General features: G+C 39.9%; 1 protein-coding gene across 1 annotated transcript in view; it reads left to right on the forward strand.

Moving 5' to 3' along the window:
• Positions 1-7,500, forward strand: part of C5H10orf71 (chromosome 5 C10orf71 homolog) — a 61,995-nt gene extending 54,495 nt beyond the window's left edge. The window contains 2 exon segments of the mRNA XM_030203173.1: positions 488-5,070; positions 5,073-7,500. Coding sequence (XP_030059033.1) covers positions 638-5,070; positions 5,073-6,084 — 5,445 coding nt within the window. The 5' untranslated portion in view covers positions 488-637 and the 3' untranslated portion in view covers positions 6,085-7,500.
• Positions 7,501-23,359: the final 15,859 nt, after the last annotated feature.

Below are 23,359 nucleotides of genomic sequence, written 5' to 3' on the forward strand. Positions count from 1 at the left end.
TCAAAGGGGTAGGGCACTGAGATGCCCTTAGAAAAAGATGGTGCAACCTACAGTGGTAGGGGCTCTACTAGAGGGTAGTTTGATTTTTTAAGCTTGATGTCATGACTGGAGGAGTTTGTGGTTCCTTTAAAACTTTGTTCCATCATTAGACAACGGGACTATTTTGTGTGTGTGTGGTAAGTGACCTCTTGAACTGTGGAAAAATAACTATGCCACAGAAGTATAATTATTTTTTCTAGCAAAAATGGCCCACAAAGTCTTTTTTTCTTATGTTCATTTGCATTGTTTTGAGATACATAAACTAATTTGCATGAATTTGCATCACAGAAACTCTGTTTTCTTTGATTAGCAGGTATTAAAACAGCATAATCTAACAATATCCAAATCATATTACAATAAAAAAATATACCATGTTATATATTATGTCATATCCTGATATTTATTAAATTATACACTTTATTCTGTTTTGTCTTCATTGGTCTTACAGAGGAAGAATTCCAATTTTTGATTCCATAAATTGAATGAATACTGAATATTCAAAAAGAAGGCTAGATAGCAAAATTTCCCAAGCAATATAATAAAAGATCCATCTTCAGAAGGCAATATTTGAAAAGAAAATTTAACCTACATTGAGACAATGCAGAAACATAAGAAGCAAGTAGATGGTCTGAGCGATTCTTCCAGTATTGGAAGTATTATGGATGATACCGATCGGGAAGTTAGCAATCTTACAGACCGGTCCTTTAGAAGTCTGTGCATTGCAGAGGAAGACAACATAAATCACGTAATTTCACAATCACCAGATATGAATCTACAATTCTCAAGAAAACTTAATGGGGGATCATTAAATCATGCCTTCCAAAATAGTAATATCTTTAACAAGTACTCTCTACAAACCAAAGAACATGTAAAATGTGTGTCAACATTCAAGCAGTTACCCAGACTTGCTCATGAAGAAAAAGATGATTCTAGGTACAGTAACTCAGATACACTTTCATTTCCTGCACCTGACCCGAAGAACAAAAAGCAAAGATCCAAAGTGTCCTCATTGATAAAGACATTTGATAATATTGAAAACGAGCATCCTTGGAGTTCACCCTCAATGACAAGAAAACTGTGCATGCCAAAGAGTTCTCAGAAATTTAAATCAATCTCAGAAAAAGAATGTGATCCTAGGGAAACCACTACAGTAACGGGTATGCATAAAGAGCTTTCTGAATTTTCACATGCATGTCAAGAAAACTATTGGTTGAATGACAAATACAATAAGCAGAGAAGAAAACTGAAAAAAGAAGTTTGTCATGTTCAGGACAGTTTTATTAATGCAGCACTAACTTCTTCCCATATACCTGGATCAAATGTATATAACGTGCCCCAAAAGACTAGAAAACATAGAGCTGAAGGAGATAAAGAACTGACAAATCAAAGCAATTTTCTTCATAGTGAAAACAGTGCTTTCAAATCATGGAGTGATCACAGCAGAAAAGTGATTGGAAAAGAAGAATATTCTGACTGTGTTCCAACAAAAGAATTTCTTCATTGGTGTGAAGATTCATCACCATTAAATGTAATTTCTCTGCCTGTGCACAAAACATTATCTAATAAAAGTGCAATGGGTACAAGTCAAGAAAAGGAGCCCTTTATGAAAGTAGGTTCATCAAAGTCACGATCTGCCAAGTCATTGATGTTCTCAAAACCAGAAAAAGGAGCAACTAGGAAAACTGGTCCTCCATTAGCCTTACACAGCAAAACAGTTAATAGTGGAAAACAGATAAAAGAGGTTGTCATGGATGTTAGTTCTTCACCACCACCACCACCACCACCACCACCACAACCATTTTCTAGAAAAAAAACAACAGCCTCCTGCCAAGAAAAAAATGCCCTTAAGGATATAAGTTATTCACATTCTGCACCATCTAGCAAATATGCAACAATACCAATGGTAACAAATAAGGAAAATGAAATCCTAATGGATGTAGATCATTTTCTATCTCCATCATTATATTCTAACACGACTATGGTATTAAATCAGGAACAGGATATTTCATTAAATAAAAATTCTTCACCATCATTATTATCTACAAAAAAAGCTATCGTCCAAAACCAGGAAATGGTTGTCCCTATGGGTCTATCTGCATCAATATCACATAGCAAAAACAGTATTGTTCCACATTTGGAAAAAGAAGTCTTTATGGATGTTGGCTCTCCAATATCTTCAGACTTATGTTCTAATAAGACAACAAATGTGGGTCAGGGAAAAGATGTTTTAATGAATGAAATGTCTTCTCTTTCAACTTCTTTTAATAAAAGAGCTTTAATCACAAACCAGGAGAAAGATGTCCATGTGGGTGAAAGTTTTTCATTGCCCTCATCACAGGTCAAAAAGATTATTGCCAAAAACCAAGAAAAGAAAGCTCCTCCTACAAATGCAGATTATTCAGTATTGACATCTCCAGTTGTCAAAAGGCCAGTGGTTGCCCACCGGGAACATGAGGACAATATGGATCTAGGTTTTTCATCATTAACAAAAAATGCATCCAAAAACAGCAACATGATTTCAAGTCTAAAACCTGATATAGATATGGCTGGAGGGTCAGAATCAGCAGCAGCACCATTTACCAATAAATTAATGGCAAGAAAACAAGTCAATAAAGCCATTATATCTGAAGTTACATCATCCTCTGAATCCAGTGAAATGCACTGCGTGGGAAAGCCTTTTAGTTCAGAACTTAAAGATGAACTAGGAAACAACGCTGCACCTTGGAGACGACCTAAGGTCATAAAAACACTTGAAACATCACAAGAGATTTCAAATGAAAAACAAAATCTCAAGGATGACGATATACCTGTACCTAAACAGGACACAGTTACACGTCCTCTTGCAAATCAAGTAAATATGCAGACCAACTGGACTGAATCTGACAGCCTTTCTTTTAACATTACTCAACTTTTGACACCAGTTATACAAAGAAAACATACAAGGGACTCATTAGAAGATCAAACAGCCCTGATAACACCACCATTAGCTGAAATGGCAACAATAAAGGAGCAAGAGTGTCGAGATGCAACTGAATATAAATCACGTGACAATTATAAGTCCAAAGCACCAAGCTTATTGTTCAATCTCAAGGATGTTCGAAAACGTGTTAAAAGTACTTATAGCACTTCTCCATTGTTGAAAAATATGGAAGAAAAAAATAAATTCAGAGAGAACGTACAACAAGACAATGTGAAATCAAATTTTACAACACTTAATTTGCATGAGAAAAGTAATGAACAGGATGGAATAAAATCAAAAACAGCCCACTTATATGCTATGCAGAATTTAAATTCCCAGGAAGATGGAAGTAGGAATGGCAAAACTGACATGAACAGACAAGTGACAGATAATTATCTCACTTTAAGCTCACCACAAACTACAGAGGACAACTTGTTTTACCACCATGGAGATAATTTACAAGAGTACCCAACAATACAAGAAACATTTGAAGACATAGAACTCAATAAAAATGTTCTCTATGGTCAGCAAACCAATCACCAGAATCTAAGGAAATGGGTAGATTATCCCTCCTTGAAACTTTATAAGAAAGACAATAGAAAATCAAATGTAGAACAGCACATGAAAAGAAGTCAAGAAAATAGCCAGCTACAAGTTTCAGATGTTCAGGATTATACAATAAAAGAAAATAATGAGCAACAAAGTCAAGATCAAAATATAAATGCCAGCGCTTTAAGTAATATTTCACTAACAGATGATATTCATTTTGATGAAAAGCAAATTGCATTACTAGGAAGTAATGATAACATTGCCAAGGGGAGTGTACACTCTTCAAAGCAACCTTATCTTAATTTAGCTGACAAAATATACTTGGAGCAGGAAGAGCAGAAATATTTTATAGAGAGACAGATGGGTGGTGAACGTGAGAAGCATGTGGATACTGGTCAAGAAAGCAAGGAGAAATATCAGAATTTAGATAAAGATGAACTGCAATACTATGCTTTAAGCAACTGTAGTACCAAAATAGAAGATAGAAGTGAGATAAAGGAATCACAGAATGAAAGTCAAGAATGTTCAAGAGATAGCGAATTACTTGACAAACAAGAGGACAACTGCCTGAATTCTTTATTAGAAAAAAGCATAAAGAAAGGTTCCAGTTCAGAAGTACCTCAAAGAACTTGTTCAGCTTCATTAAAACCAAATATGTTTACTGTTAAAGATATCACATATAAGTCACCACCTGTAATAAAGGCAGTGAAGTTACCTTTGCTTAGGAGTATGTCAGATGATTCAATAATATGTGGTCGAAAGAAAATAGAAAGTCAATCAGAAGACAGCGTGGAGAATGAAAAGTCTATTTTCAGGGAGCTCCAAGGTATTAATGAAAATGAGAGAGAGCACCCTCTAGTGCTCAATGTAAAATCACACAAAACAAAGCAGATGACAGCTCATAGATTAAAATCTGCATCAAAATATTCCAAACCAGTAATCAGAACTCCCTTTTTAGAGGACATGGTGGATTTTTCATTACAAAATTTAAAAGAGGATGTAGATGAATCAAGAGAAGTGCACAGTTTATTGGAATCAGCTAGAAAACACAATGAGGAAGGACAGATCAAAAACAGAAACAAAGATAAGCCTGATTTAATCAAAGCAAAATGCAGTTCTTTTGATGAAACTACAACCTTAAAAGACAATTTGCTTTGTACTGCTTTAAATTCTGATTCTGAATATAAAGTACTGCATGGTAGAGATCGTACTTTGCTGAATCAAAGTTTGATTCTAAAAAACAAAATTAGTGATGAAGTCACAAGTTCTCCAAGAAGTTCAGCTTTAGAAGATCTAATATACTCCCCTGTGACAAGCAGAGCATCTGATGGTATACATTTTACTGATGCAAATTCATTGTCAGATGATGTTGCATATACCACAGTAATCAGTCCAATGTCAGAAAGTATCTCATACTCGATTGTACCCAATCCTGTGTTAGAGAAATTCTGTTTTCTACTATTAGTCCAATATCAGAAAACATATCGTGCTCTAGTCCAATATCAAACACCATCCCAAGCTCTGCTATAACTGAACCAACATCAGAGATAATGTCATATTCTCTCACAACTAGATCAGCATCAGAGAACACCACTAGCCTTGATAGAGCCTCAGCAACAGCAATACCTGAGGATATTGAAAAACTTTCTGTGAAATATACGGCACCAAAAACTAAAGGAATTCCAGCCCGGAAAATAATGCTAAATGATACAGAAGGTAACAAAGTTGAACATGAACATTCACATCGTATTGATAATACAGGAAAAATGTCAGGGAAACCCCCAACTGTACCACCTAAGACCGAAAAAGCACTGCGACGGGCAAAGAGACTAAACAACAAAAGAAGAAAGACAGAGGCACAGAGAAAACACACAGAAAACACAGATGCTAGTTCAGTTCTGAGGATGCCATCACCCCCACCCTCCCTTTCAGTGAGTTCTTCACCATGTCTAGTACGTCCTCATTCAGCTTTTACTCCTACAGACCACAATGTTTTTAACTATGCAGACACCCAGACAACAACTCCTACACCTTTTCCCATGACACAAAGGAAACTTCTTCAAGATCCTGACTCTGGACAATATTTTGTGGTAGACATACCAGTTCAAGTTCATCTTAAGACCTTTTATGATCCAGAGACTGGCAAGTACATTCAAATGTCAGTACCTTCATCGGGTGACAACTTGTCTCGTGCATCTTCTTCAGAGGTTTTAAACAATCCATATGTGGTATGTCCTAGTTTAGTTCCTTTACCTGTGACCTCTTTAACAACTGTGAGACCATCGTCACAGCTCTCAGCACCTGCTACATTGATGCTACAGCACCACAAAGAAGAAGCAAGAGGAAGCTGGAACCATGACCATACTTACAGTGAACATGGAGAAAACCAACCTTATATTGAGCCTGTGCGCGCGTCTCACAGTCAACATATAAAAGGAACTCCACATAATCTTGTGAAAGACTTCACTGGTTCTAGAGGTTTAGACATCATCTCTACCGGTGATTTGGATGACTTTGCAACAGAAGGGATTTCTTGAAAATGAAGAACAAAATAAAATAAAATGATTTTAATTATAGTAATACTAGGGAAACCCCATTTATGCAGGGATTGGAATGGCTGTAATGACAATTAATCACTACTGTTTGCTACTGAAACTAAAGGCCACAGAAGGTAAACCTAAGACCATATTTGGACTTTTTATTATAATTATTATTATTAGCATTTGTATAGCGCTACCAGACGCACGCAGCGCTGAACACCTGATACAAAGAGACAGCCCCTGCTCAAAAGAGCTTACAATTTAGTAACAACTTTGGGTCCTTATCTTCTGTTTGGTCCCTTATCTGTGAAATTCCATTTATCTGTACTAAACTTCAGACCTACAAATCTTAAAACTAATATCATTTTTGGACCTGTAATCCATTTATTAATTTTCGTTTGACATCTAATAATAGCTAATAATAGTCTCAGAATAAAAAAGCAATTGGTGACTACTCTTACTAGGAAAGATTATGCTTACTTCTTATGGATAAGGAAGGGATTTTTTTTAACAAGGGACATTTGAAAACTGTACCAACTAAAAACAGTAAATTCCACTATTTTTAAAGTCTTTCTTCCATGCTGAGTGTGCAGCTGTAGTCAATCAACCATGTATTTTATGCAAACATTTTCATTTCCTTGCACTTCAATTGTACAGAGTGTGATGTCATCTGGGGATTGGGGTACTTCAATCATTCTGTGTGCCAAAAAGAGGAAGAGAGTATGAGAACCTACAGGACATTAAGGAGCTCCATGACAAGGGAGGGTTTTTTTCAGTATTAAGGGACATTTTTGCATCATCTCTGCAAAACTCCTGGGTATTGTAAATAGCTGAACCTCTCCAGCTAATCTCATTTTTAATATGCTTTAAAAATATACTTACATAGAAAACAATTTTTCAAAGGTATTTCTATGAGTAAACTGTGCAAAATAGTTTTTTTAAAATAAATTTTCCCAATATGTGAGTAGACTTAGATCCATACACCTGTATGTTCACAACCTTACCTGGAATGAAGAGAGGCATTGACGGTGCAGAATTGTCAAAGTGTTAGGGTTTACAAAGATGCTATAGAACACACACACATATTCATGTAATTTAACCTGGAAAATGTGTGTGTGAATGTCAAAGAGTAAGTGTAACTAATGCATATAAATTAACAGGAGTACATTTTAAAGTGCATGCATATTTTCACTTTGAAAATTCCTCCATACGTGCACAGGAGAAAATATGTATTTACTATTTAACATCTGTACAGTTATAAAATTACCTCCATAGCATATCTCAGGAGAAGTTTGGCTTCATCCCACAAAAATGTAATCCTATCCAGAATTTGTATGCTCACATCTATCTTTCACAGAATAAAAACCATAGAAGCCAATGTATCAAATTATTAAATTTGATGTTGAAATGAAATATGTAATATGCAAAATGGATTTGTGGCATTTTTATTTCAAAAAGTCTGCATGACATTGTGGGCCTTTTTAGAGAAAACCATAACCACACTTTCTTGCATGATTTCTCAGCTCATTAGCAAGTTTGCGTATGTTTTGAAAGGGGTTCTCAAAGGAAAAATAACTCATGTGAATTACTGCATGATATTTTTTTTTCCAAACCCAATAATGCACATATTTGATGCACTGATCTCATAGATAAGGTAAAGGCAAATCTATGATGTTGGAAAATAGGAGGGAAGAACTGGCAGAAAAAAATGGGGATACCAACACCCATCTTTTATTCAAATATTTTTAAAGATACATAATCAAGACATTTATTGCCCTGTGTATTATATTAGACAAAAAATGTTATTTCCTTTGCAGCCCCTAACACTCCTTCCAAAGGGAATAAGTAGTTTGCTTAATAAAGGCAAAGTTTTATGGTTCGATTTGTTAGTGTTCTGTAGAAAGGTTCATTTATTAGTGGTTTAGATATCCAAGGGTGATCATTCAAGCTTCTAGTCTATAAAGAGAACAATAAGACTTCTGTTTATAGTCTGAAAAAATAAAATTAAGAGGGCCATTTACAAAACGTTAGCACCCACTAATGCTGGTAATGTGTGTTATCTGATGCAGGGCCCGTTATATTTTCCTGTGGGCCCTCTGGCAGACCATGCACACTAAACATTAGTAAATGGCCCCCTACATGTGCTCTATAAACTGTAGCACAGAAACTAGGAATGAGTAATCAAATGATTTGGTGGAGTGAGTGTATTGTGCACTAATGTGGGTGGGTACATAGACAATAATAAATTTATAGCACAGCTATCTTCCAAACGAAGTGGTACTCTAGGCTTGAAATGAAATAGTAGTTTTCCTACTTAGCATATCACATCTACTATAATTTAGCAAAGGGTTACAGCAAAGACCTGCATGTTCTCGTCCTAACTGTGTATGTCACTTTATCCTTGCTCCTTTAAGAGTCATAATTTTAAGATGTTTAAATAAATGTTATAGGCACATGAATCAGAGAATCCTGTTTGAAAATAAGGTCCTAAGGTTCACAAAAATAAGGTTCTAAGGTTCACAAAAATATACTATCAATGAGTCACACTTATTTGAAATTCTCTGGATCGATAAAGTAATATGAAATTACAAATGTTCATAGACTTTTCCCTGTTTATGGTGCTAAATGCTTTTAAGTATGGATTTAATGGTCATGCTAATTAGTCAAAACTATCCTTTCATGCTGTAGTTTGACAAGGGAATGTTTTTGAACAGTGCCCAAAGTGCTTTGTTTCATGTTCTCTGTTATTCAGGTTGATTGGATGCATTCTATTACAATTTGTAGTGTGGGTATTCAGCTAAACTGAAAACTGGGTATTTTCTGGGTGGTCTGGTAGTGGAGTCAGCACTTATGCAGTTAAGTGCCAATAGTCAGCACTTAGGGACCCTTTTACCAAGCTGTGGCAAAAGGGGGCCTGCGCTGGCGTCGGTGCATGTTTTTGACATGCACTGAAGCCCCCTTTTACTGCAGCGGGTAAAAAGTAGGTCTTTCTTTTTTTTAAGAAATGGCCATGCGGCAAGTGAAGCACTTGCTGTGCAGCCCTGTCAAGAGGAGCCCTTACTGTGGCTCCCACACCAGGGGTGTAGCCAGACTTCAACGGTAAGGGGGTCCAGAGCCGAGGTGAGGGGCACATTTTAGCCCCCCCCCGGCGCCACCCACCAGCCAGCCAGCCAGCCATTGCCGACACCGACCCCCCCCAACCTGCCCTGCCTGCCCACCATTGCTGACACCTCCAACAACTTTGACCCCCCCCTGCCGATGACCCTCTCGATCCCCCGCCTGCCGTCGCCTACCTTTGCTGGCAGGGGACCCCCAACCCCCGCCAGCCGAAATCAACGTGCAGGACGTCAGACTCAGTCAGAAACCAAACGAAGGAAGAAGACTTCGGCTGGCAGGGGATGGGGTCCCTTGCCAGCAAAGGTATCAGGCGGCAGGTTGGCAGCAGGAGGGGGTGTTGAGAGGGTCGCCGGCAGGGGGTCCAGGGCCAAATCTACGGGGGCCCAAGCCCCCATGGCCCCATAGCAGCTATGCCCCTGTCCCACACTAACATGGCAGTAAATGAGCAGTGCATCGCTAGCACGGTTTGATAAAAGAGGCCCTAAGTCAAATAGGCAAATCAGACCACAGAAAACAGTCCTATCTTCATCCTGTTTTGCTTGGGCATTTAAGTGCTGAATAACACACCTGCTGAATAAACCCAAATATTCAATGTCGGTGTCCAGACATAATGCCAGCATAGCCAGAAAAATGCTGACTACCACTGGCTGAATATCCACCCTGTAATGTTTTAATTTACTCATGCCTTGATCTTTGCAAACTCATCTTATATTTTGATAGAGAACATCCAATCTAGATTGCCGGTGTTAATGTTACAAAAGTTTTATTGTTATTAAAGACACATTGCAAAGCTAAATAGGCTTGTGCATTTTTCTGTAAGTGATGAAAGAGTAAGGTCCTGTTGAGAGTGATGCTTTTCCAAATAAAGGTCCAAGGTATAACAGATAAAAATACCAATGACCGAATCTGTACATTTATTTTAATCAAAGCAATGTTTGTGTGAAACTGCGAGTAAAACATCTGGAAACCTTTAAATAAATGTTTTGCATTATTTGTGCACAAACACCCTTTCTGTAAAAAATGTTGTCAGTATGGCCACATCGTATTCAATTTTCTCATGTAGGTCACTTTGTATAAAAATTTATACAAATTCATATATGTTTATGTTTATTTAAAAACCTGATATACCACTTACCTTTTCTAGACCAAAGCGGTTTACAATATAAAATCCAGTATTACAGATAAACAAAAGAACTCCATAAGAATAAAAGAACAGACCTAATGCACATATCCCAAAGCAACATTAACCCTTCTGTAGCATTATACTAACAAATCTAAAAGAAAACTAGGTCCCTGCAGGCCCATTGTAATCTCCCTCATACTGTAAGCTGTACATCGAAGGCTTGTTTAAAGAAGTTGGTTTTTAATAAAATCTCTTATAATTAACCTCTGCTTGAATTTCTTTAGGTAAATCATTCTATAAGGTGGGTGCAAGCCTATAGAATGCCCTTTCCCTCTTGGCTGTCCAATGCACCCTTGAGAAATGTGGCAGCAGCATTCTATGATCCTGTAAGGATCTAAGACTTCTAACAGGTGTACACAGTGTTGCCCATCTACTCAAGTACCAGGGGCGTAGCCAGAAAACAGATTTTGGGTGGGCCTAGGCAAGAACTAGGTGGGCACCAAGTGTTCTCCCTCACCCCCACCACCAAAAAAAAATCTCAGCTGGTGAGAAAATGCTTCTTTCCACCATGTGGAGGAGTGGCCTAGTGGTTAGGGTGGTGGACTTTGGAACTGAGGAGCTGAGTTCGATTCCCGGCACAGGCAGCTCCTTGCGACTCTGGGCAAGTCACTTAACCCTCCATTGCCTGCCACATTGAGCCTGCCATGAGTGGGAAAGTGTGGGGTACAAATGTAACAAAAAAAAAATGTGCAGGTATTGTGGAGAGTAGCGTTTTCGTTACTATCAGGGGGAAGCCTTCAGCTGATGGAGCTTGGGATCTTCACCAGCTACCATTAAATATGTGCTACTGTTGGGTGGGCCTGAGCCCTAAGTGGGTGGGCCCTGGCCCACCCAGGTCCACCTGTGGCTATGCCACTGTCAAGTACAATGAGCTGCTGTGATGGATGACAATAAAAAGCAGCTCATTCATAAGTGTTTTGAAAACTGGCATGTACAGATATCAGAAAAGATATTTCCAATATAGTAGGTTTATTAAAAAACAGACTCAATGCAGCCCTGAGTTTTGACTCCAGTGGCACCTGCTTCAGGAGTCAGATTATCTCTGCAAGAGATAACACAAACATACGTGAAGGGGCATAATCGAATGGAGCGCCCAAGTTTTCCTGAGGACGTCCTCGCAGGACATCCCCGCGAAGGGGCGGATAAACACGTATTATCGAAACAAGATGGACGTCCATCTTTCGTTTCGATAATACGGTCGGGGACGCCCAAATGTCAACATTTAGGTCGACCTTAGAGATGGTCGTCCCCAGTTTTCGGCGATAATGGAAACCAAGGATACCTATTTCAGAAACGACCAAATCCGAGCCATTTGGTCGTGGGAGGAGCCAGCATTCGTAGTGCACTGGTCCCCCTCACATGCCAGGACACCAACCGGGCACTCTAGGGGGCACTGCAATGGACTTCAGAAAAAGCTCCCTTACCTTGTGTACTGAGCCCCCCAAACACCAACCAAAACCCACTCCCCATAACTGTACACCACTACCATAGCCCTTAGGGATGAAGGGGGCAACTAGATGTGGGTACAGTGGGTTTCTGGAGGGTTTTGGAGGGCTTGCTGTTTCCTCCACAAGTATAACAGGTGGGGGGGTTGGGCCTGGTTCCGCCTGCCTGAATCCACTGCGGTACCCACTAAAACTGCTCCAGGGACCTGCATACTGCTGTCATGGAGCTGGGTATGATATTTGAGGCTGGCATAGAGGCTGGAAAAATATTTAAAATATTTTTTTAGGGTGGGAAGGGGTTAGTGACCACTGGAAGGAGTAAGGGGAGGTCATCCCCAATTCCTTCCGGTGGTCATCTGGTCATTTAGGGCACATTATTGTGGCTTGGTCATAAAAAAAAAGGACCAAGTAAAGTTGCCCAAGTGTTCGTCAGGGACGCCCTTCTTTTTTCCATTATTGGCCAAGGACGCCCGTGTTAAGCACGCCCCAGTCCCGCCTTTGCTATGCTTCCGACATGCCCCCGTGAGCTTTGGTCATCCCCGCGACAGAAAACAGTTAAGGACGTCCAAAATTGGCTTTCAATTATGCCGATTTGGGAAACCCTGTGAGAAGGACACCCATCTTCCAATTTGTGTCGAAAGATGGGCACCCTTCTATTTCGAAAATAAGCCTGATATTGTAACTTTAAATAAATATATAAATACATAAACATAAAAATATAAATTATATATAAACATATGTACATAAATAATCTGACTCCTGAAGCAGGCACTCCTGGTACCAAAACGCAGGACTGCATCGAGTCTGTTTTTAATAAACCTACTATATTGGAAATACATTGGTCTTCCCCCTTCTTTTTCTTTTTTGCCTTTTGTGGTTTGTTGTTTGGGGGACACTTCTGCTCATTTTTTATGTACAGATATCAGGGCACACTTTTTCACAAAAATGTAATTATACCTCAAACGTTTTTATATTTTCTGGCCATCCTGGGAGTAAAATTTATTGCAAAATTTGTGGGTGCCAAACTTTCAGGTGAAGGAGGCCAATAAGCCACAGATTAGTACAACAGCCTCAAAGATTAATATACCAAGGATGGGTGGCCCATTTTGGATTTAATTTGAGCTGCTTCTGAACTGAAGGATCCAAAATGTACTCATTGTATGAACTACAATCACCAAAAGTGACTTGTGTTATGTAAAGATATTCTAAATTCAAGCAGAGCTCACGAATTTTGGACTTTTCTTCAGATATTTTTCTAATTTCATAAAACCTGGAATTGACAACAGGTTTGCCTCATTAATCCATAACATCACCACAGTTTCCACATTCTAGGCAAAGGAATGGGCTAGATTGAATTAGGCAGTTGGAGGTTGTGGAAAATGGCAATAAAGAGGGGATTATCAGTGATACACTTTAAATCTAAGAATTCTAGGCTAAATCACTAAGCGATTTACTAAACCGCACTAGCGATTTCCGATGCAGCAATGCAGACAAATCCCATTCATTTTGAACGGGCTTTGTCGGCATTGCCACGTGGGAATTGCTAGCGTGAATTAGGAAAAGAGGCCCTAAATGTAGTCTATAAATTATGCGAGTGCTATACATATAATAAGATGACTAAAGTTTACTTTTACTAAGTTTTGTACTATAAAGTATAACGTGAGAGGTGCTCGGTATCTACATTAAATTTCCGTTATGAAATAAATACTACTTAAGCCATCACTGATTTGAGAACTCAAAAAAAGATGGTAAAACATCCACTCTTTGAATGGATGCAACTTTCTCCTTCTCTAGCATGGTCATAAAGTGGAATTTTTAATGTCTCCTGATGATGCTTTCAGTGAAACATGGCACCATGTGGAGCACAAGATGTAAACAACACAAAGAGGGGGTTCTGATAAGTCTCACAACAAAGTCAAGCAGCACCACCAAGAATGAGAGTGAGGCAAATTTCAAATGACCAAAGCAAATGAACAGTAAAAACATAAACAGTTTATTTGCAAAAGTGCTGATTCCAAGACCCTACACTGGCCATGTTTCGTCGCAGAGCCTTCCTCAGGGGTCGTGGGCAGTACGAAACAAGTCAGCTTCACAGACGTCTGGCATTGCAGTGCACTGTGCTCTAGGTTATTGTTGATGTTTCTCCAATTTGCATCTCTGTGAAGCTGACTTGTTTCATACTGCCCACGACCCCTGAGAAAGGCTCTTTGCTGAAACACGGCCCATGTAGGGTCTTGGAATGAGCAGTTTATAATAAAATATGCTGAAGACATTTGTATGAACAAGACTTTTAAGCAGACACTGGGTGAATGGGGAGTGTTGTAATGGACACTGAGATTTGGTGATTCAAATATGGTGGTGTATACGTAACATAGGAGCCCTTTTACGAAGGCATGTAGGTGCCTACGTGCGTCCAACGTCCATCAAATTAGAACTACCACCTGGCTACTGCGTTCCGGGGTGGTAATTCTATTTTTGACATGCGACAAAACGCACGGCAGAAAATAATTTCTATTTTCTACCGTGTGGCGCTAACTGGGCGGTAATTGGCAGTGTATGTGCACTGATGATTACCGCCCAGTTAATGTGTGAGACCTTACCGCTAAGTCAATGGCAAGTGATAAGGTCTCAGACTGAAATAAGGACACGTGCTAGTTTTAATTTTGCCGCACGTCCATTTTCGACCATTCAAAATGGCCACCGAGAGTTGACGCGGCCTCGCGAGACTTCAACTCTCGGTGGCCATTTTTAATCCTGAGACCGTCACAGCAACAGGATGCAGGGCAAGGACAGAGCTCCGGGCAGGAAAGAGGGGGTTCTTTCCTGCCCCGAAGAGGTCACTAGACCACCAGGGCAGTAGCTAGTAAGTAAGGGGAGGGGAGGTGACGGGGGGGGGGGGGACAGGGGAGGGGAATATGTGACCGGTGGAGGGGAATATGTGACAGGGGGCAGGGTGAGGATGCGATAGGGGTGGGGCATGTGCGGGGCAGGGGGCGGGACATGTGTCCTCTTTTTGAGAGGGCAAAATATGGTAACCCTAGATAGAGGCATGTTCATACCGAGGAGTGGACAGAGGCAGGGGCTTTTCTGATATACAACTTACTTATTTGCATAGGCTCATGCACTGCACTGTGTAAAAAGTAGATGGTATTTGTGCATGGCAGCATTAATGTTCACACAACATATGGGGCTTGGTGCATGACGTTAAATGCTGCTAGTTTGCTTGCTAAGTTTGCTTGCTGTGGAATATTGGCTGCACAAAGGACTCTAGAGTGTAATATGAACACTAAAATATGTATTGCCAGTTTATAATATGCCAAACATGTTACCTCACATGCTTCGGCTGCCAGTTATTGTTGGGATTTGTGGCTACATACTTACACTTCCCTTGCCTGCTATAACACAGACATCCCTCATAGCTGTGGGTCATAGGGGTCAAAAAGCTACTTGCCTCTGGATGCCTCTTATTTTCCTGCAGGGCACATAGCTTTGCCCTGACACTTTGCATTTGGGTCTCTATGAGGCCCTCAAGATAAATCCTCCCACTTAAGTTTTCATCAATTTTAGTAAGTTAATGCTATTTGTATTATTCTATTTTCATTGTGCAGAAAACCATGTTTTGTATTTGTTCCAATATTCAATGAATAATTGCTGCAAGTAGTATTCTATATTTTCAGATGGCACAAACTGCTCCAATGTGCTCTTGAAGTAAATAGCATTTTAACTGCTTTCTTGATGAACACCCCCTCCCCCCCCCCCCCCCCCCCCCCCCCCCCCCCCTTGACGTGGGTTTTAATGAGAATAAGGGAAGAGAAGAAATCTTCTTGAACTGCTTTTAAAAACACAAACAGATTTCTTCTCTCGGAGTTCATATCATAAGTGACAGTTTGTTTGCCTTAGTATAGCTATAGGGGAAGGTAGCTGATAGAACTTTGTTACAGTTTGCAGATGGGGGATGGGTCCCTCAGCTTCCTGTATGCAAATAGAGGCAGACAGACAGGTGCATGGGAGCATTTCTACACACTTTGAGGGGTTTAATTCACTGAGGGTAATAAACCTTGTGGTCAAACTGTGCATACACACTGTATAGAAAGAGCTGAATCAGAATAAGGGAAATAAAAACCTGCTCCCCTTGAGCTTAGGGCAGAGGCAAATTGGTAGCATGTTGGGAATTCAGTAAGAGCATTATTTTTATTGTTTGGAAAAACTTGATTCATATTGAACCATTTGTATTGCTCTGGTTAGGTGTAGAGATTGCTCTCTTGTGGAAAAACTCTGGAACTGATGTTTATAGAGCCTTGATAAAGGCTGGTAAATCTAAACCCAGCAATAAAAATATAAAGGCTTATCTGAAGACACAGAGGGCTAAATGCATCATCCAAACATTTAAAAATCTAAATCGTAAATGTGCTTAACAAATTTGAAACAACGAAGAATGCACAAAAAAAACGGCTCAGAAATGTTCGGTGCGGTATTGAAAAGTACATTGTATCAAGCGTTCGTTATCCCTGTCGTTAATTTGCTCCTTAAGCATGCGCAGAGCAGCCACAAACGTATTAAACCTATGTAGAAAGAACGACCCTCGTAAATCCCCTTTTGTAACAAAAGACCTCTTTGCAGTTTGTTTACAGTACTGGGAAAATTGGCTTTAGGGGATAGCAGAGAGTGTTAATTTTCAAAGCTGTGGGAGAAGGGGAGAGACAGGATTTTTAAGCTGCAGGGAGAAGCAGTATGTTTTGTTTTGTAATGATGCAGGGAAAAGCAGAGAGCAACGTGTTTGTGTTTGTATCTCACTTTTCTTTTTAAACATGCTGGCTTGGATTTTTATGGTGCAGGGGGCAGCGGGGAGATGATAGCTCAGGCCTTAACGACGGTAAATGATTCGTTGCAATCATCGGTATGGTTAGTGCATTCCGAATTGTCCACATTTCAATGGTAGTTTCTCCTTTGCATTCCGTTTTCGTTAGCTGCTTGCTTCGTAGGAAAAAGGCCTTTAATGCATGCAATGGTTAGGAATTTCCTTCGTTAAAGGGTTGTTAGAGGGTCGTTAGGGTTTAGTGCATCTAGCCCAGAGTGTAGAAGCTTTTGGGAGTCAGTCTCAAAGCTAGGAAGCCTTTCAGAGCAGCCAGGGCAGAAGAATAAACAGCAGCCAAGGGGAGCAGGCACAGCTCATGGCAGAAGAAAATGGCCTATGGGGGCACCATCAGTGCCTAGAGCTGAGAAGAGCAAAGATAGCCCTCTAGTTTTTACTGTTCAGGTCTCTAAGACTTGTAGCATCTAAGTCTTATATCCTGACGTATATAACCTCGGTACACCAGTTCACACCTGAAGACTCTATCTCTGTGGAAGTCCTTTATTTGAGTAACACAATGTTTACTCACAGTAAACTGTAGATCAGAGGTTCTGCCCCAATGGCAAAGAGTCTCCGTGGTACTGAGAACAACATTAGCTCAGAGCTGGTTGAATGGTGTACAATATCTTTTTCAGTAAGATATATTCAAGGTAAAAACTAAGTACTTTAACAGAGGGTAACGCAGGAAAGGGTTCTGTACTGTCTAACAAATGGAGCCTACCTCAGGCTAAAGGGAACAGTAAAAGGGCACACTCTGACCACCAATGGGAGCAGAGCCTGCCAACTAGCAACAGCATAACCAATCATATAACAGTTCTATGCAGACAGGCTAGTGAAGTCACATTGCCTGATAACTACACCCCCCACAATGCAACACTCATGTGACCCTGCAGTGAGAATGACAGGAAAAGTGTCACACCCACCCCAAAGCCATATTACAATCAGGGAAAGGCTGTCAGAGGACAGAACAAGCCCTGTTCACAGAAGTTCTCCTTTTTTGGGGGGAGGGATTTTTCCTGGGGAAAGAAGCGTGTAATCCTACCCGCTAACACTTTTCTTTCCCAGGTGGAGGCACTGAGCACCAAGCGAATAGGGGACCAGCAGAGACTGCCTTCGGGAGGTTCCAGCCAGTCAGACCCTAAATCCAGAAGTGCCCAGTAAGGGAGAGTTACATAAAAAAGAAGTTAAAAGAAATGCCAGAGCTGCTGCTGATGGAATAAAAGTGCAACTTTACTTCACTGTTCGTAAATCTTTCTCGCCCAATTTCTATATGCTAAAAGTTCCTTTCAGAAAGGCATACTAGCATTTTTAGTGCACACTAATGATTAGCACTTGCTAAACGCTAGAGATGCCCATAGGAATATATGGGCGTCTCTAGAATTCAACATGTACTTATTTTTAGCATGCACTAAAAACGCTAGCGTGCCCTTGTAAAAGGGCCCCTAAATTTGTTCTGATACCTTGTGAGAGGGTTGCTGTGATATAGCTTGCTTTAAAGGGGCGTAGCCAGACTTCAACGGTAGGGGGGTCCAGAGCCGAGGTCAGGGGGCACATTTTAGCCCCCCCCCGGCGCCGCCGATGCCCCCCCCATTGCCGACACCAACCCCCCCTGCCCGCCATTGCCAACACCTCCAACAACTTTGACCCCCCCCCTGCCAATGACCCTCTCCACCCCCCGCCCGCTGTCGCCTATCACCTTTGCTGGCGGGGGACCCCAACCCCCGCCAGCTGAAGTCTTCTTCCTTTATTTGGTTTCTGACTGAGTCTGATGTCCTGCACGTTGTATGTGCAGGACGTCAGACTCAGTCAGAAACCAAACGAAGGAAGAAGACTTCGGCTGGCAGGGGATGGGGTCCCTGCCAGCAAAGGTAGCAGGTGGTGGGTTGGTGGCGGGAGGGGGGTGGAGAGGGTCTCTGGCAGGGGGGTCCAGGGCCAAATCTACGGGGGCCCAGGCCCCCGTGGCCCCATAGCAGTTACGTCCCTGCTTTAAATCAACCAGAGTTCATTGCTCTCATCTTGATACGCTATCAGCTTAAATAAATGGGACCTCATAAGCTCTGTTTTACTCAATAAGATACTATTTGATCTCAAAAAATTAACAAAGGGTTCCCAAGAGACGCAAGGAGTAGGGGCATGCAATCATGTTTTTATTTCTTTCCTTTGGTTTTGTTCAGTTTATGCTGTAACACAGTGAGAGGGTAAATGCTTAACTTGAATGTTCAAAGTCAAGATTATATTTATGTATCTCTCTAAATAAACTAAAAATAAACATGCATTGCTAGAAAAATGCTGCTGTAATTTTGAAGAGTTTAAATAAAAGACCTCTGAAGGGTTAAAAAACAAACAAAAATAGGGAAGGTAAATTTCAAGTGCGTTTTCACAGAACATAAATGTTTTATTCATGGAAATATCCTATTACAAAATTTCCCACTTAGTATTGTGACCTGGGGACTGTGTCTCACTATAATAAGAGGGAGAAGGTGAATACTTTACTCCAAAAACCTAGAGGCCCAGGTCAGAACTATGGCAAGACAGCAGCAGAAAGGAAAATAAAAACTCTTACTGGAGAGAATGGCAGCACAATCCATGGGTATCTGCTGAATAGATTAATAGTTAGATGCTTCGGCAGAAGGGTAGAAATAATAAAAAATATATAATTTAAAAAATGTATAGTAAAAAATATATATATTTTATTATTTTTATTTTTATCCTCTTCTATTTACCTTTGTTGATATATTTATATGTTTTTACAAATTTATGTATGTTTATTTATTTATCATTGTTTGTGTATAATTTTACAATTTATAGACCCCTGATGCAGGCTAATTGAGCTGAAACACGAATCGTGTCGTGTAATGTTCCATGTTTTTAGAAGATTACTGAATAAACTTTGGTTTGAACATCAACTGTGAGGAAGTTTTGTTGCTCTACTTATCTACTTTTGGTGCCCCCTCTACAGTAGAGTATATTCCTTCTGTTTTGTGACTGAATGCAGGGTCAACCATTTTCCAAGACTGCGCCAGAGGTGGGAGCAAATGGGTATTTCTCCTGCCTCTTCAGGCACTCTTTAATGGGGAGGGGAGTTAGAGGGACCTGAGGAAGTAGGAAGTTGGGATGTACTAGATACCATGGAAATGTAAACAAAATCAGGGGGAAGTGGAGAGTTGGGTTGTGTCAGGTGGGGGGTAGTACACTAGATACAAAGGACTTTTTAAAGAAACTCAGGAGGAAGAGGGGGTCAGTTTGGGGGGAATGAGGAGGCTACTGTGGCCAATGCAGAAAGGGGGTGATCAGAGTATTGGGGTCATCTCAAAGGTAAAAAATGTGTTTGTAAAAGTCCCAAGATGATTGCAGTTTTACAAAAAAGAGCAGGGTGGAAGAGTTTGCAAACTTCATGTGCTTCTGTATATCAAAAAATTTTTTTATACAACTCACACTTAAAAACACCTTGCTGGTAATACATAATTATACTTTCTAAAGTCAGAAATCAGCAAGAAGCAAGAAAAGTCTTACAACTTGATTTTCTACTTAATCACCAACTGGTACAACTAACATGAGATAAGTGAAGAGTTCCTATGGTTTAAATGAATTACTACTACTATCACCATCATTGTCATCAGCCTTATTCTGGGTACGGAATTCTTTTCACCTTATGCAAAACTTGTAGTGTTATAAACACCCTCTCATTGATTTTTTTAAAGAATTAAACCTTTTCCACTTAGTGCCCCATATGACTCCCACTGTGGCCCCAAAATGTCACTGATTCCCCTTCATCCACCCATCTCCACATTTGGACACATGTCCATGGACAGACAAAGTTTACATTTTCAGTAAGATGAAAAATATGCAAAAAACATTAATACTGATGTTGAATTATTTTTACTTTATTATATTGTTGAATTATTTTTAATTGCATTATCAGCTGATTTTATTGTCGTATTATGAAATCTGTATGTTTTTATTTGTAACTTTATTTATTTATTTTATTACTTTGTAGCCCCTGACACAGCCCTGCTGGACAAAACATGGCCTATGTTGGGCAGCATTTTAGTTTTCAACTCTACTATTAAAGTTTGTATTTATCTACTACTGATCTGCTCTCTTGTTTTCCACTTTATATCTTCTGGACAGGAATAGACAGGAGAACACTAGATTGAAGGAAGAAATTGTCCCAGGCTAAACTGTGTGGTTGGCTTATTGTTATAATATAGATTGGGCTGGTTATTTTGGGACCTCTGGGAACTATATGAAATGGCCAAGGATCCAGAATAGACTCTAACACGCTTTCCTTAGGAATTGCTATAATGAAGATTTTTATTTTTTAGGGTGAGGGGGCTTACAATTTATTTCCAACTCCTGTCATTCTTAATTGGATGATTCTGGACTAATATTTTTAATAAAGGCTCTGATTTAAAGTATATCCAGGAATATCTGATGATCTACTTCCTGACAGGCCAACTCTGCTCTTTCCATGCATTGGATCATCCCTGAAGGACCTCAGAACTGTTCTAACAGCAGGGGATGACACTATGCATATAAAATTATATGCATAGATCCTGTATGTGCACAAGCTTAGCCCAGTTTCAGAGAGAAGGGTTTTCATTCATACACATAACTTTTGAAAATTCAAGCATAGGTGTGTAAATTAACCAAATCATTTTGTATTATGATATTTTTATTCATTAAATATGATTCAAACAAGTACTTTCCTAACACCTAAATCTAGGTGCCACCTTATAAAATTAATCTAATAGTACCACTGAAAATTCATGGATAGAATACTTATTGCTGTTAAGTATGGTTGAATATTGGTTTATTACTGTCTATTGATTTGATGTTTCTTAGGGATTACCTAGCTACTAGGCCATGAGTGAGTCCTAATATATTAGTCTGTTATATGAAATAAATATTATTTATTGTGGAATAATAATTTTATGTTTATTAGTAGTAGAATGAATATGGTAGAAGGATAAGGGTTGTTTTATTATTGTACTATGTTTGTTTTAATTTTTAATTATATATGTTTTATGATACATTTCTTTGTAATCAACTTTTCAATTCTATAATATAAGATGAAATATCAAAAAAGTGAATAAATAAATAATTTACAACAGCTGTTTGGCACCCCTATCTTAGATCTTAGGCTCCTGGATTTTCCCACCCACAGCCCTTCCTCCCACATGGTCAGGAATGGATTAACCATGAGGCAGACTAGATCAGAGGTTTTCAACTAGTCCTTGGAGTACGACTGACTGGGTGTGCCCCGAGGACTGGGTTGAAAATCCCTGGACTAGATAGTTATTGCATTTAGTACAGCTGTAATAAAAGTGGAACAGTTCCCGACTGTCAAAGAAATCCAAAAAACTGTCAGTGCACACTTTTACCTGAAATATGGTGGGTAATTTTCAAATAACTCATCTACTTGGATAAATAGACCTTGACATTTGGAAATATTCCTCATCGGGGGTAATTTTATAATGGTGGTTCTCCACCTGTATGTCAGTATACACACATTAACCCCCAGATTTTATATAGCACGTCTAGAAGGGCATAATCGAATGCGAACGCCCATCTCCATGGGTGTCTATGTCCGAGAACGGGTACGTGAAGGGGCGGGACAGACTGTATTTTTGAAAAAAATGGGTGCCCATCTTTTTTTTTGATAATACGGTTTGTGCCGGGCAAATGCATCTTGTAACAATTTTTTTAAAAAAAGTTAAATACCTCCCAAGTCCATAGCTCCCTTCCTTTGGGTGCTGAGCCCCTCAAATCCCCCCCAAAACCCACTGCCCAGAACTCTACACCATTACCATAGCCCTTATGGCTGAAGGGAGGCACCTAGATGTGGGTACAGTGGGTTTTGGGGCCGGTTTGGAGGGCTCCCATTTACCACCATAAGTGTAACAGGTGGGGGGGATGGGCCTGGGTCCACCTGGCTGACGTCCAATGCACCCACTAACAACTGCTCCAGGGCGCCCATCTCACCTCGGCCGATAAACACGCCCCAGTCCCGCCTTTACCACGCCTCCGACACGCCCCCGTCAACTTTGCCCGTTTCCACGACAGATTGCAGTTGAAGATGCCCAAAATCGGCTTTCGATTATACCAATTTGGGCACCTTTGTCAGATGGGCGCCCATCTCCCGATTTGGGTCGAAATAAGGCTGCTAGCATTCCAAGCTGAAATCCAAGCATATTCTGTAACAATGTGCATAACTTAATTGGCGAAAGAAGCAGGTTGTTAGCAGCACTTAAAAAAGCAATAATGAGCACTAATTGGCAAAAATTTGAAGTTACTCACATAACTTGCTATGCGTATTCTGTAATGCACTGCATCTAAATTCTAATGTGTACAGGCAAAAAGGGGCTTTGTTATGAGTGGGGAATTGGGCATTTCATGGGTGTTCCAAAATTTAGGTTTGTTTTTATAGAATATGGCCCAATGTGCCTAAATCTACACACCGGGATTTACGCTATATTTTTGTTGGTGTAAATGGAGGTGTGTAGTTTTAGGTGCCAGGATATCAATTAAGCGTATTCTATATACCACACCTAAAGGCACTCCTTATAGAATACTCTTAGGCAGAAATGTTTTCCACTTGGATTTTCTAGGCACTATATATAGAATTTCCCCCTAAAGGCCTCTTATAAAATTGTTCCCCATTTAAAAGTACAC

The sequence above is a fragment of the Microcaecilia unicolor genome, chromosome 5, assembly GCF_901765095.1.
Source record: "Microcaecilia unicolor chromosome 5, aMicUni1.1, whole genome shotgun sequence".
NCBI classification, from domain to species: Eukaryota; Metazoa; Chordata; class Amphibia; order Gymnophiona; family Siphonopidae; genus Microcaecilia; species Microcaecilia unicolor.